Genomic DNA, 16,557 nt, shown 5'->3' on the forward strand with positions numbered 1-16,557 from the left:
ACACACACACACACACACACACACACACACACACACACACACACACACACACACACACACGGGGCAATCAACAAGCTCTGAAATGTAACTATCTGTAAATCTAACCCTAACCCTAATTACAAGGAAGATAAAATCAAAGTTTGACAACAGCTAATGGAGGTAATGCGGAGCTGAGCAGATGTTTTTGTATCTGCATTTTCTGTGAATAGATCAGATTATTTGGCCTGAGCAAAATCATAAACTATTAAATAGCAGCATTATTGTTGTCACAAGCCAACTTCAAATATCAGTGTCAGAACCAACTGAGGTCCTTTACAATCGTTGGCATTAGTTTGACACCCTTCAGATTTCATTACTGTAGCCGATCAGGATCCAGGAATGCTACCTGTCAACAGTGTGCCGGTGAAAACCACAGAGAAGCATGAACAAATATATAACCACAAGCTGTGTCAATAAACATATCAACACTGGCAACCATCACAAATGCTTCTTGGGTGCTTGTTATTTTAAATTACTATTTTGCAGCTGTTTCTGGAACATTTCTCAGGTGTTTCACTTCCAAAGCGATACTCTTGGTTGAAAATTGCAATTAAACCGAAGTGTTTTATATCAGAGAGGCTATATAGGCCAGAACAATTTCCGATAAGCATTATTCTCTCCACATTCCTCTCTAGACTGTAGTACACACTTTGGGCTGTTTTAACACATGGATCAAATTTAGGACGAGTCCAAATCCACTTCTTATAGTTCAAAGGTGGGAAGAAAAGGTTGCAGGGCCAAGAGCATGGTCTAAAAGCATTGTCTATTATTCATGGATGTGTTATGGGCATGCAATAAACCAATGAGTTTCATCAGTCATTCCTTTAAAGGCCTGGTATGCTTGCACCATAATATAAGGATTGCTTTGCCAGTTATATATAAAGGACTTCTCTCTTCACTTTGAGCAAGAGCAGACGATCCTCCTGTGTGCACTGTGCTTATTAAAAACTCGACACATCCTTATAATAACAGAGACCAAGATTTGCATTGTTCAAAAGCACAATAGCAACGTACCAACAATGCACCTGACCACACCTCAACACACCCTTGGGTGCTCAGATATGTGCGAGTGCATTTGTCATTTAATCAAGATCCGCACTAAGCAAGAAAGATGACAACTGCATTAGTCTGAATCGTGATGCTTGAATACCAAAATAAAGGAATTTGATGGAACCTGCAGTGATAGCATCTCCAACACTTGTCCTCTACAGGAAGTGTGATTAAGATAAGAGGAATCTCTGCATCAAAAGCAATGGCACTCCCTAGATTTCCATATTTCATTATTCAAATCCTGTGGTTATGTACAGTACAAAGTTCTAAGGTTACAATTCGATTCACTGGAGATTTAGCATCACCAAAACTGGACAATGAAATGATCTGTCTGCATAGTGTACAGAAAATAACTAAAGTCGTCCTGACCTGTAGGATGAACACTACCTCTTTGTCAGGATAGCACAACAACCTGAGGACCCTAAAGCCCAATGAACTCCCCCAGAAACTGCTGATCAAGCATTCTGACACACTGTTGCACAGTTTGGTTCTCAAGCTGCACTGCAGAAGAGAAAAAGGATCTGAGTAGTAAAGACTGCCTAGTGGATAGTCGGCTCCCCACTAACAAACCTGGGGGACATCCACTTGTGTCGGCTACCCTAACCCTAACCCTAACCTCAGCCAGGTTCAAGGTCTTAGGTGCCCGGACAAACCGGCTGAGGAACAGCTTTTTTCCAAGGGCTGTGGACAGGCTGTTAAAATCCTAACACCCTATGACATGAAGACTACCCGGTTAAATGGAAGATATCTTGTAGTTTAGTTCAGTATTCTTCTGCACGTTGTTATGAGGGTCTCACGTCAGCCGTACACCACTGAAGTGGACAGTTTACCTCTACTTCCCTCAGATGTCAGTCGTTCGCTGCCGTGGAAAACATCACAACGTCCATAAAGGGTTTAAACTCATTTTTTAAAAATGGAAAATCATTCAATTTTATTGAAGCTCTAAATATTGAATTAGGGTTTGTGTAAATCAGGGTTGTGTAAATCCCACTGTATTATAAAAGCAGTATTCAACTAAATTATGTGATGTGCCCATTAAAAGTAGAAGTCATGACACCAAGCACTATATTTTGCAGGTCTCTGAAACACGCTGGAGCTTTGAGGCAACTTCCTTAAACTAACTGGTTTGGCAGTTTCCTGGAAACCTAATTATAAACTAAAAAATTTTAAAATATAATTATAAGATACAGGATTACAGGCAGACTGGACCGATTGCCCTGGCGGACAAAGTGAATACCATTCTGTAGTTTAACGATCCCGTGTAGAATACATGAGCCAACCTATTACTTCTCTCATTTAAAAGCAGATGAAAAAAAATATATATAAAGAATATAAAAAGAGTTTGGGTTGCAAAGTTGCAATAAAAAATGTGAGTCATATTATCATCTGAATATTGTTGTCTTATAAATGTTTTGTCTTTGTGACGATATTTGAATATACAACCGACTGTATTCTTGTAAGAGGCTGAGTCTGTGTGTTCAGGGTGAGTCTGGAATATTTTCAGTCACATCCGATGGACCAGGGGTTTCTGTTACAGTAAATAAGAAAGTCTGTTTTCTCAACAGTATTTGACTTGTATATTTACTCAGACTTAAGTTCAGTTTAAACAAGGAGCTACGAAAACAACTAACTTTAAAATATGCCTACATTTGTACACATTTTGAATTATGAATAGGCCTGTTTATTATATCATCTGTGTTTTTATTGGCATCTCTTTATTGAGGAACTCCTGTATTCATAATAAGACACTTGACACAAAGCATATGTTGACTTTTGCCTGTAGAAACTCCTTCTGCCAAAATCGATGACGTTATGAATGAAGAGTAAAGATACAAGATACATCCTGGAACAGAAACTGTTGGAACAGGACCAGTCCATGAATCCCACATTTCTAAACTTGTCATGAGTGGAGAGTCTCTTTATCGTCCCTCACCTTCCACACTAACTCAAGACAAGACACAGTGGAGTTTATTCATTCATCAGTTCAATGAGCTCACAGCTAAGGACTGTGGAGTCGTAACTGGAAAGTGATCGTCTGCGTCAGCTTGTGCAGTTAATCTAGGACACTTCTACATTATAAAGTTGTGACAAACCACTTGCTGGTGATAAAAGTCACCCTGAGGCTTGAGGGGTTTTATGTATTTTTATACACCAATACTTGCTCCTAAACAGCATCAAAGTTAAATGTTTTTTTCTGTGTGTACTAACAATGCAGGATCCTTCACCTGTGCAGCCAATACACAATCAGTCTTTATAATGTACATCCATGGCTCTAAAGCTCTTTGGTTGGCAATGACACACACATCAAATCCTGCCCCACAGCAATGTTGAGTAACGGAAAATGAATTTCTCAATTTCTGATGAACTTGAAGATATGACTAAATTCATTCAGCCACTTCTTCTTTTTCTACCGAGTGTGCCTACTTGGTAATCTTTTAATATTTCTCTTTTTCAGTTTCTGCCTGACTTTCATTTTTGTGTCTTCTGTCCGTTTATTCATCAACCCCTGCTGCATTTGACGTCATCGTGTCAACTTCTATATGGAGGGTTTTATACTGCTGAAGTGACTTAGGTTGGTTAGAAAATACTGCAGCTATTGTGCATATTTCGCCATATTTCTAATAAAGTGCATTTATGTAATCAGTGTTGAAGCTTCAGGCTTTAGGGACATTTCCGATTAGAAGGCTGGCATTGGGAGACATGCTGGTACCTGACTCAATAAAGAACATTCCCGTCAAAGGCTAAAACTTTTTTTGAGCCTCTTTTTCAACAAGCACACAAGCGATGATCTTTTAGCCATTAGACCTATTGTGCTGTGAAGTTTGGACACACACGGAAAGTGGAAACAAGCAAGCTGTTAGGGTGTTACTTTTTTCTCATGTTATTTCACCACATGCTGAGTCACTGGCAGCTCCAGCATGCTTAGTGTTGAATTCATCCCGCATTACACAAAAGGCGGCTGCTTGCAACCATTCGTTTCTTTAAGTGGGTACGATTGTGGTGACAGCAAATGTCAAAATTATTTTCATCAAATATACACAGGTTCAATATATATGTAATGCTTCTGTATTGTGTAAGCACAGAGATGAAGTATAACACATAATTACATTGTAAAATGTTTTACCTTCACTCAGGAGCCGAAATCTGACTTAAAACAAATACTAATGTGACATTTATTGTGATAATTATCAACATTAGAAGATTTGAAATGTTTTATCTTGATAGAATTTTTGGTCAGATCGCCCAGCCCTAGTTATAAAAATAAATTCTTCGCAAATATGAAGTAAAAGTTTAATTTTCACCTTTTGCACAACATATTCCTGTTGAATTAACCTTTTTTACATCCACACTCGTGTTAGAAAGAAAAACCCTGGATAGCAGAGCAATCCAATCAGCATGTGTCTCTCTACTCTCTTTCACTCTGGCAGTTTCAGACAGCAGCTCTACCTGCTTCACTTCCCTCACCCCAGTGGAAAGAGTTGTGGTAAGTGAGAGGTTTCCTATGTGTCTGAAAAGGTAAGAGATGAATCACGACTGCGCTTGAGCTTTGGCTTTTTGAAAAAAAACATTGCCTTTAGAAGTTTGAAAATAAGGTGAATAAAGATCACAGCAATATAAATCAAACATGAGTCTGCAAGATTTGTAAAACTAAAAGGTTAGTTGTAAAAAAGACATGAATAAAAATGCACTGAAGCTATTAAAAAAAAAAAAAAGTAAAGCAAGTGCATCAGAGGTTACAGCAGAATAACAGTGAGTTTTTCTCCTTACACAAAAGACCTTGTACTTTAAGTAGGCACATGCCTTCACTTGACTTAATCTACAAAAGTACCAACTGGAACGAAAATCATGTGAAATAGCCTGAGGGCTTTTTTAGTCACAGTCCCGAGACAACACTCAAAGCTATAGAAACAAATGCCAGCCCTGATGTGTCATAAGCACATCAGCCACTGCTCTTCTTCTGGAGAATGTTGTGGAAAAATAAGTAGATAATGATTATGTTGCATAGACTGCAATGGAAGAAGCTGCAGGGTCATATAGTACAAGGAGAAGTTCAAATATGGACTAACCTGTTACTCCATAATACTCTTTTAGACTATTTGAGACATGTCATAATAACCTTGAACAAACATCCTCCACACATTAAAATACATAATGATACCCACTGCAGCCAGCAGCTGAGACGTCACTCTATCAAGGCAGTTCATGTAACATCCCTGTACATGTTACAAACTGACTTACATTTGAACCGGCATTAATATGTTACTAGTGGGATGAAAACCATGACACGTGTGGCTGTGTGAGGCATCTCTTACCTGGTAAAACTCCCTCAGCCATGTCTTCTGTAGATTGTCAGGCTGAAAGAGAGAAAAAACAAAAGCTGTTAGTGATGTCATGAAGAGTGTTCCGTGATATGTTCTGACAATATCTCAGCCCTCTTGTTAGGTTTCTATTGAAAAAGCAGGGTAACAGGCATTCAGTATACATCTAAAATATGTTCAACCAAATAACTGTTCATAAAGATGGACGACATGACACCTCCCAAAAGCGAAGCCAAAATGATCCCCCCCTGGTGACTGGATGCAGTACAGGTCACAAACCCTGCCTCATCCTTGTTAGGACGAGGGCTAAATTAAAAAGTAAATGTCTGTTAATTCTTCTCAAATAGGGTTTCTGTCATTTTAGGTTAGTTCTGATCTATAACAACTCACATGGACCATAACTGACTTAATTTCCTGTTTTATTTTGTTAAGTCTTCTCTGTCATGCATTTCAGTTAGCTCTACTTCCTGTTATTGGTCCATTTCCCGCCTGTTTTTTCTGTTCACCTGTTTTCATCCCATCAGACACTATTATATTCATACCACTTGTGTGGTACTTCCTGTTTGCCAGATTATCTCTGTTCTACCAGACAATTTTCTATTGTAGAAGTATTTCCTTTTGTTAGACCTCTGCCTGTTTTTTTGGAGAGGTGCCATATTTTCTGAGCTTTGATGTTTAGTGCATTTTTGGCACCTTTGAATTTGCTTTGTGTGATCCTTGCTAATGAATCAGATTTTGTGTTTTGGTCATCACATTATCACACTAATGTAATATCAAGTGCTCATTTTGCTTCTGGCATATCCAGGATATTCTGACTGTATTTTTGGACGGTGGGAACGAGGGGAAACGCTTCAACCATATGTTTAGATAGCGTCTATGGTGGTGACCATGCACATACATTAACTGACAGGAAGTTGACTCTTTCCAGAAACAGTTATATTCCCACAGGGTCACGATTCATGTTCCACAAGGCACTGCTGAGACTCTTCTTGCCATCTCTCCCTTTCTGTCTCTCACCTGCTTTCACTCTGCCCACATCTGTCGTTCCCTCCCACTCTCTCTCCCTCTCCTTCCTCCACTTAATAAGGATATTCCCAGACCTGGACACCATTCGGTTTGTGCAGTGGAAACTGGGCCCTGGGCAGTCTACCATTTAAGGAGAGATCTTCCTATGTCGATAACTAGGTCTGATGAACAGCTCTGTGTGTGTGTGTTTGCTTATGTATGTATGTGTGTGTCCGTGTGTCGTAACAGGCCTGGTCTATAATAAGAATACACAAGGGATCAGCAGGCTCTGTTGGTATCTGTAATAAAGCCTTAATTTAATACAGAAGTAGGTGCAGTATCCTTGGATGGCATGAGAGCACAAAGTACAACACAGCTAGCGTAGCTCCCTCTAAAGTTCATGACACCTTTGACGCTGATTGTTTCATCTGTTTACAAGGAGACTTAATTTAACAGCCATTTGTGGTTTAAAGGTGAATTACAAACTCTAACTATTCCTTGATGAACATCAGTTCTTCTGCCATTACTTTGGAACACAGCATCTCTATTTTTAACCATGACCTCCTTACAACACTGTGCCTGGTCTATAGCACACCATTGTGCAAAAATACTTATTTTACAACAGTAAAAGCCATGCATTCATCATGAAAAAAGTGTTAATTATGACACAAAGTATTAACTGTGGGGCTTCGGATGTGCAAGTAGCATATAGCTAGTATCTATAGGCTTGTGATTTACCCCCCGTTTACAGGCTTCGTGCAAAGCTAAGCTAACTGGCCTTTTGGCTCTAGGCCTGTAACACACTGTCTTGAGAGTGGCTATAATCTCCACATCTAATTCACTTTAAGAAAAACTAGTAAAGTTTTCAAAATGCTGATCTGACTATCTCTACAATCAAAGGTGCAATACATTTCAGAAATTAACATTATGAAACAATGTGATGCGTGTGTGTGCGTTCGTGTGCTTGTGCGTGTGCTTGTGCTTGTACGTGTGTTTGTGTGCTTGTGCGTGTGCGTGTGTGTGTGTGTGTGTGTGTGTGTGTGTGTGTGTGTGTCTGTGTGAGTGTGTGTGCACCCTCATCCCAGCCTCAGCCTGATCAGAGCATAGGTCTATATAAGGACATGAGCACTGGACCTTGTCATTAGTCACATGGATAAGGGAAGAGAAAGAGCGAGTGAGACAGAGACAGGCACACAGAGGAACAGAAAGGTTCAAACCAGAGAGTTGCCAAGTTCAGATCCTAACTCTGTGATGTGTGGATTCCGGCGATTGTGCCATCCAGTAACATGACAGCCCTTGACGAATCATTCAGATATTTTTAGCTCTTTCCATCGGTTGCTGCTCGCAGGACCTCACGGCAGTTTCAAAGATCACTTTCTCGATCACACACTCAGCAGCACAGAGGGTGCAAGAGCAATGAATTGAATCCCTCAAAAGATCTCCTACCAAGAGCACAAGTGGACCTTTACTTGAAATAAGGCAGCAGACATCAGCTTGACGGAGGAGTGACCATGTTAATGAGGCAATAAAACCATACTGTTGACAATTTTATAAACAAGTCTTAAAGTATCTCTTCTGGTGAATACGTGTCCTAGATCAACCTGACATGGAGCAGAGAGTGGAAAGAAAACAGCTCCAGCGGATTAGTTGTGTAGAAATTCGTCCACAGCTATTCTAGAACGCTCAGATTGAGGCTGACCCACCTCTGATGTACAGTGGACATGTGCAAAGATTCTGGGGGAACAGATGTTGAACAGAGGCGGCCCTCGGGGGGCCTGTGCCCTGGAGAGAAAGGGGGCTAATAGCGGAAGGGAAGGTAGGACGGAGCAAGTCTATATCTGTAGCCGCGGCACGTTGCCATCCGCCTTCAGCTTTTTCAGAAGTTAATTTGCAGTTAATTAGAAAGTGGGGCTATACTGTAGGAAAAGTAAAAATAAACCCATACCCTCCCCAGCCTCTCCTCAGCGTACACCTCCTCTTCCTCCACTGGCACTTTCACTCGCTTAGTTCTCTCCACCTCCTCTCTCTTCTGCCTGTTTTTTCAGTCGATGGCCTACTTCTCAGAACGCATGGGGAACTGAGAGACCCGGCTTTTTATTTTTCAGTGGAAATCTATTTAACATCTCGGAATTTAAAAAAGTAGATCTGAGGAGTCCTTGTGTTCTTGATGAGCATAGCAGCAAACCATCCACTAAGGGCAAAATACCGGAAAAATGAAACCTTAACCTCGGCCCATTAGTTTAGTTCCAAACCATTATAAAACCAAACCATGACAGGATTAGTTTTGAACAAAAATCTACCTACCTATCTGTCTTACTCTTGATTTTAACACTTCCATTTCACCTCTAAACTACAACATCATAATTGTTTCTATGAGCATTTGTTACAAGATATTTGCTGATTGCGTTTTTTGAATTTAACACATACTATGCAAAGCACTTTGGTCATGACTGACAAAATGTGGTGGCAGGCACGCTGAAATTGTACAATGTCAATGACCTTGGACTGATTTTTCTCAGCTGTATATTGATACTCAGGGTCTTCCCACAGTCCAAAGAGATGTAAAATATGTTAAGTGAACTTCTACATTTTCTGTAGGTGTGGATCTGAGTGAGAATGTTTGTTGTTCTCTGTATGTCAGGCCATCGATACACTGCAATCTGTTCAGGGTGTATCACCCCACCCCCCTACAGACAGAAGTATCTGTATGACCAGATGCTACTAGACTAAGGGTTTTTTATGCGTCTATTTGTAATTTGAGTTAGCCTGACTGAACATATTGTTCCTATTTTAAAAAGTTATCCATTCTAGGGTGTAGTGACCCCTGCATTTACAGGAAGTGATTAATCTCAATGTGTGTTAAAGTTCAGAGAAGAAACTTTCACCTAATCTCAACACCCAGACCTATCAGTGAACTCATGTTTCGGTCTCACAGATGAGTCAAGTCCTCCCCCAAATTAAACCAATATGAATTTGCTAGGGAACTGGTCGGGCAGATCACAACCATGTATTTAAAGTAAGGCGGGCCGTATACAATAACAGACAGAGCAGCGTTCAATGGGAGCATCACTGAAGTATTTATGTTCACCAAGTCAGTCCAGCTGCGGCTCATGAGGAAAGGACTGTACAATCTACTACGGAGACAATATCAAAAAAACAAGGTTGCATATTTCTCCAGAAGAGGAACACTGTTGTCTGTTTAATACATTACATACATTTCTTTCATTCTGCACTACATCACATGTTTTGTTGCTCTGATTGGTTCTAATTCTGCCCCCCAAATGTAAACTACGGCTAATCTTTCACTAGATTTTTCTTCTACTAAAGTCAGCATGTTATCTAGCATTTAAATTCCGACAGTTTCCTTCAGCATAATGGGGTCTGAGGCAAAAACAATTGAGACAACTCTGCGAATGGAGCAGAGGTCACAACCTTGAGGCGACCACAGAGCCACAGAGGTTGTGGCCTCGAGTGTTTTTCCATTTGTGGCTCCTCAGTGAGACAGTCTCCTGCTGATAGTGAGGCAGCATCTCCCCAGCCCAGCTTGGTAAAACATTGGGCTGTTTAAACTATGACTAGAAAGGAAATCACATCAAGGCCGGTTCTGTAAGAGATCCCTGTGGCGATCTTCAGGGAACACATGGCCGCCACATGAGTTTCCTCCTCCATCTACTCCAATTAATCCTTCCCCTATTTTTTCTCCTGGCCTGAGGTTAAACTCCAACATTATTATTTTCACTAGGCTGTCTATTTTGTTTTTTTATGTGTCATCCTTCAAAACAATTGTTCTATTCCGCCATTGCCAGCAAGTGTGCTCAACTTTCACTTTCCAGACCACACCGGTATGGGGTTAGAGAACCACTGTTATAAAAGACTCTGCTCTGCAGCATGCAGCCTCCATAATTGAAAACAAGAGGAGAAGAAGGAGTCTTAAAAAAGCAACGGTTGCTTGGTTACACCTGGCACTTAGACCAGACACGCACAGGTCTACCACACAAAAAAAAGCTGCAGTTGAGGCACAACTTATAAACCAAGGTATTATGATTCTACTGCAGTTCTGTCTATGCCTCTCCACCTGACACACATGCACCTCACTCTAAAGCGACTCAGACACATGGCTGAAAATAGAACGACCTTCAGCACTTGACATCAAGACTCCTTGAAGGACGTGTTAACAGGTTACAAGGCACGAGGAGGATGCTTTTATCTGGAGTGCCTGACACATTGATTTGAATAAAGAGACTCAAGGATGAAATTCTGTCTCAAAACCACACAAAAAACAAGAACACTTTCAAACTGTTTCATAATGGAAACCAAATTATTTATCACTTTAGATTTAAGGGGCTCTGCAACAATTTTGCAAGGTTTTGGCAAATTTGCTTTAGAAAATGTGGGTCTTGTTTTTATCCTGTCTCTTGTAAATCCCACAATTTACAGAACAAATCCAACACTAAATCACTGAGGTAACTCTTACAGTCAAGATAACACATGTAGCGAATTATCAATTTTGTATAAAAGGTGGACAACCCTTTGTTTCTTTTGTTGCTGGACTAAACCCACATAGTTTCATCAGATTAGATTTTTTGGGGAGGTCTAAATGTACAAAACAAGTTGCCCTTAGATTGTGTTTTAATGTCAAGCCTTTAAAGTCATCATAATCATTTAAGCTGCAGTGGAATTCATCTGAAATTCTAAAAATATATTTGTCTTGGACCCGTCGTCAATGCTGAAAGTCAGGTGATATTTCTCTGTGGGTTATCACCACCAATGACAGCATGTCCAATTTGAGTAGACAAACGAGGCATGACGAATGAAGAAGGATCCTTCTCTTCTTTTCAAATCATGTCCACCTGATTTGCCATGCAAAATGAGAATAAATCAGGAAAGTACCGGGAAGAACTGGAATGATTCCCCACAGCTCACAGCATATTTTCAGAGAGAAGTCCGCCACTGCTTCGATGTCGTTCTAAGTTCAACTGATTTTTAAAAAAAATGTTTAATCTTTTGTTCCTATCCCTTGTATCCAACACAAACAACAAATGCCACTTGATCAAATACAGGACTGTAAACAAAGATCTTGAAACAGGGGCCTTTAACGTGTGCGTATTGAAAAGACTGTTGGAAAAAGGAGGTAAATGGCTTCCAAGGGAGCAGCCATCTGACCAGAAATACCCTGCCTAGATAGGGGAGATTGACTGGGGGAGAGGCTTGGCGGAAGGAGAGCACCAAGAACATCAGCAAATGAGCTATATGATTGGCTGCCCCCCCACCCCGACCTTCAGCAGCTTGCCGGAGATGTCTTTTTCCCTAACAACCCTTCTTCACAGCTGCTCAGCTGAGGCCGGATGGTGGGAGGTTGGTCCCCTTAGTGTTTTATGTAACTCCACATCAAAAAGGCTCATTATGGAATTAATTAGAGCAAACCCACTCTGAGGAAACACTGAATTTGTTCCAGGGCTGGCTCTCGAGAGATGCCTTCATCCTCGTGGAGGTACTGTAGGTATGGAGGAGGTATGGAGGAGGGTTTATTGGATCATTAAAGAGTCCACACCTTTTCATCGTCAGACTCAGGGGGGCTGCATCTGAAAATGTCCTAACCTTCAGAAACATTCTATCTGACGAGCACGCCCACCTGTGTGGAGGTGAGGTGGAGGTGCTGGATTTATCCTTCTCTTTCTTCAACGACAGAAACAAAAAGTGTGTGGTGTGTCTCCCTTTCTCTTGGAGCACAAGAATAAAAATAAAAAAAGACAGCGGTTCAGAAATTGTGACTCTCTACTTCATGTATTTGGGAGGTTACAGTCTCACAGATCTGATGTATTTGTCACTTTGTAATATTTAGGCCACATTCACAATAGGTTTGTTGCTCAAATTTTTGTCCTTACACAACGTACGATTTTTCCTTTACTTTCGCTTTCACTTCTGTAATCAAAGTGAAAGTAAACATTTTATAGGATCGTATAAACAATTTCCCCAGACAAGACTCACAGAGCAGTGACTTCTCTGACTTTGACATTTGGACACACCTCCATAATAGTATGATATTATATACAGCTGGGTGATATCACTGCCTGTCAGGAAACTTAACAGCTCCCGATAATCTTGTTTCTGCTGACCTCCTGTGATACATTTCTTGATTTTCTGTAGTGATGTCGAAGTGCACCCCAAGGTGTGTCAGTACATGATAACATCAGTGTCGCTGGGATAGTGACACACACCTTAACCCTGGTCTGGCTACTTATTTCCCTGAGTTTTTGATGACTCTGGAGGATCCTGTGATAATAAAGCTTTAAGAAGACGAGTTCAGGATATGAACTGAACAGCATACACTGCCACAGTGTGTGCCTTATGTGTGTTCTGTAGATTATATCAGACCAGACTAATCAATTACTAAAGTAGTTGCAAATGATTTTTATAATAGATTCATTCGATTAGTTATTGCAACCCTAGTGAGGAGTAATGCGCTTCATGCAAGACGGGGTGGATCACTGTGTGTGCGTGTGTGTGTGTGTGTGTGTGTGTGTAAATTCAGCACAAATAGCTGAAAAAACTAGCATTCATACAAACATCATCAACTGGGATAGGTGTCGATTAGAGTGTTTGTACAAAACAGGAAGTACTAAGAACCACAAGATTGAGAGAGCCTTTTCCTCGTTGCGTCAGACAGCAGTGCCATTCAAAAACTCACACGCCTCTTAGACACAGTTGCTGATGATGCAGTACACTGTACAGTAGAGACTTAGGTGTTGCTGCAGTGCAACACTAAACAAAGACTGATACAATCACGCTGTGGCTTCTTCCGATAAATGATTTCTCTCATCCTTTTAACGCTGAAAGTGTAACTTTTAATTAATCATTTAAGAAATTATCAACATAATTACCAAGGAGCCTCGGTATCGAAAGATGAAACTGTTTCACACACACTGTGTGAGTGTAAAGGGAGCCCAGCAACTGAAGGAGCGATGCTACTAGCTGGGTAGTGTGAGCTCTCCCACACACACCTCTGCCATGTGTTACTCAATACAGGCAGCAAACTCCCTCCAATAACATGATGCACACAGCTCCTGTACTACACTCACATACCTTATAGTTAGAGCGCATAAACAGGGACCTTAAATATATGGCAATTTCCAGGGAAAGCACAAATGAGAGTTTTGTGTGACAACTGTGTTGTACTATCAAACGTAAGGCTAAGTTATGCGGCTTTAACATACAAAAAGAGCTTTGTTAGTTTCAAACAATATAACCGTCAATGCCCACATGCGTGCGTCCATGCGTCCTTTACATTGGCATGGTTATTAAGCAACACACCCACTAGAGGGCAGCACAGAGTCAAGAGGTTGTAATAATGTCTAGTGGTCGTTTCACTTGAACTAATGGCTACACTGCCCCCTACGATTTCCCAGGTAGTGCACCGTTTTTCTCTATTTCAGCTTTCAGACGACAATGAAATGAATGCGGACAAACGCTCCGTCCATTAAGCATAGATGTGCCTCTACACAGAACCATTGAGTCTGTTCTAGAGCGACAAAGCAGCCAGCTAAAACTGAAATAAAGCACCTCCTGCATGATAATCTTTTTCCAATACTTTTATTTAATCCCACTGTCCTATTATATGAGGGTTGCTGCTACTTTACAACATGGTAAAAACATGACAAAATTACTATTTGCACTAGCATTAGTATCCGTATTTGCACTTTACTCAGCCAAAGTAAGCATGTGTGTGTTGAAAGGTCAGACACTCGGAGTGCTCAACAAAAACGAGGACATGTCTTCACAAGGCGCCTAAAAATAACCTAATGAGGGTTTGTCGAGCCCTTAGGGAAAACAGTTGAAGTTATAAAATGTTTTTAAAAAAAAAAGTATCTTTGCACAACTGACAAAGAAAGGTGGCGACAAAAAGGTTGTATTTAATTGGGCATCCTCTGGCAGTTGCACATCTCTTGTATTGAGTTAAATACTGTCTATGTTCTGCATGTGGTAATCCTCTAATCCTGTTTTTACTCTTGTCATTTCAGTATTAACTTTTCCTAATGTAGTCGAGTAAATACTGTTTTTTTTCTTTCCACAGTGACCTTAGAAACAAAGAAGCTCACCAATGAATTAGTAAATGCTCAGCATCCCTGTGTCTGAACATTAAAGATGTGAGATAGAATAAAGCCGTTTTCAGACATGATCTGCAGGTGAAATCTGGAGAATTAGCTACGGAGTTTGCCCGCAGTTTGCCTTTCACACATGCACAGAGGGAGGATTCCTGCTCAGACGCGTTCACAACAGCATCAAATCCTTTGCATTATTCAGGTGAGAGGTGGAACAGCCGGAGACAGGAAGTGACTTATTAACTCTGCGGAGATCATGTGATTTTCTTCAACACACAGACACCGGCATTAGCTCGTATCCCCACAAACTCTATTGACATCATCGGCCATGTCTTCTATGAGCGTGTCACCGCTTTTTCCAGGGAGATATTTGTTTTGTTTTTGCTTTTCCATTTTTGGTTCCGTCACGAGGAACTGCAGAGTTCAGTGCACTGTCTGAAAGCAGCTTAAGGGAGAAGCACTGTGCACCACTGCAGAGAGGAAGGGAGTTGCTGAGTGTTTTAGGGGTCACCCGGACCCACCACACTGTAATTACGAGTCACAAATTAAGCAAAGATAAGGATTATCCGTTCTGAGAGGACCAGCTGTGGGTCCCTTTGATCCAGTGCAAGGCTCGCTCACATTCAGCTGCCTGTGATTACAGAACTGAAGGCTGCTTGCTGTCGCTATTGTTCAATTCAGAGCTTCCACGCAATCGTTCATTTAGCGAACACGACCATGATATGGTACAAATTACGAACTGCTACCACAGAGAACAACCAAGACCACACTATACTAAACTCAACACATTTTCCACATGTTTATTGACTGACTAAGACTAGGGTGGTGTGTTGTATGGTTATTTATGGACCCTAAAAAAGAAAAACGCTGTTGCCTGTGGAGATAAGAAGATTTTTTAAATCAGCAACTTTTTCAAGCAGGGCAAAAGGGGCTCCGTAGCCAGGCCTGATCATCAAAGCAGTTTTCAGACATGAACTCTGGAAAAGTTTGTAAAATTGAGTCCAGACATTTTCCAGAATTGCCTTACACATGAAGAACGCAGCAAGAGACTGTCTGAGTCAGTTGTTCTCACAACAGCAGGAACATGTCCAGAACAATCAGGCAAGAGTTGGCATCTGAGCAGAGGATGCAGAAGGCAGGACATGACATTGCACTGGCTTCCAGTATCACTGAGGATTGATATTCAAATTGTTTTAATTGTTTGTAAGTCTATAAATGGCACAGCACCCTCATACATCTCTGACTGTTTATCAGAATATGTTCCAAACCGTTCCCTCAGGTCGTCTACTGCAGGCTTGCTCAATATCCCAAAAACAAACAATGAAAAGTTTGGGGAAGCAGCTTTCTCTGGCTATGAACCAAAGGTTTGGAACAAACTCCCACCACACATCAGACGAGCTTCTTCTGTTCATAGTTTTAAGAAACAGCTCAAGATCTATTTTTACGATCTTGCAATCAGTCTTATTAAGTTTTATTGCTCACATGTTCTTATTGATCTGTTTCTTCTATTTTAGTGATTTTATTGTAAAGAACTTTGAGCTACATTTTATGTATGAAATTTATTATTATCATTATTATTATATGAATTCCATTGCAGAAATGGCATGTTTTTATATACAGCACAACAGCACTCTTGAATCTTGTTGTCTTCTCCATTTACTCTCTCACTGTGAATTTCCCAGACATTTTCTTTCTGTGTTCCCACATGGGCCCACTCGGACATCTTCCAGACAAGTTACTATGGGGGCTGGCAGGGACCTTACTGGGAAATGTCCGAGGCAACTGACTCGAATATTTGTGTTTTCACATACAGCCCCTCCGGAACGTTTCAGGAAAATGCTCATAGCATGTCTGATAGCAGTTTACGTCCGTTTCAAGGAGACGACATCCTTCTTTAGCAGTCGTTCACAATAAGGGGCATCTAGAGGGGAGAACACAGATATTTCACAGAGCAGCTCAGACACCCTCCACTTTTACAAGCACAGGCATGTTTCTGGCAAATCATAGAATGTTCCTCTGGGCATCAGTAACTAAAAAATCTAATA

The 16,557-nt window shown here is 40.8% G+C and overlaps 1 protein-coding gene across 1 annotated transcript in view; it reads right to left on the reverse strand.

Moving 5' to 3' along the window:
- Positions 1-16,557, reverse strand: part of LOC133020437 (inositol polyphosphate-5-phosphatase A-like) — a 148,336-nt gene that overhangs the window by 104,829 nt on the left and 26,950 nt on the right. The window contains exon 2 of the mRNA XM_061086997.1: positions 5,403-5,444. Coding sequence (XP_060942980.1) covers positions 5,403-5,444 — 42 coding nt within the window. The remainder of the gene's footprint in view (positions 1-5,402; positions 5,445-16,557) is intronic.

Source organism: Limanda limanda, chromosome 15 (assembly GCF_963576545.1).
Source record: "Limanda limanda chromosome 15, fLimLim1.1, whole genome shotgun sequence".
In the NCBI taxonomy this organism is placed as follows: domain Eukaryota; kingdom Metazoa; phylum Chordata; class Actinopteri; order Pleuronectiformes; family Pleuronectidae; genus Limanda; species Limanda limanda.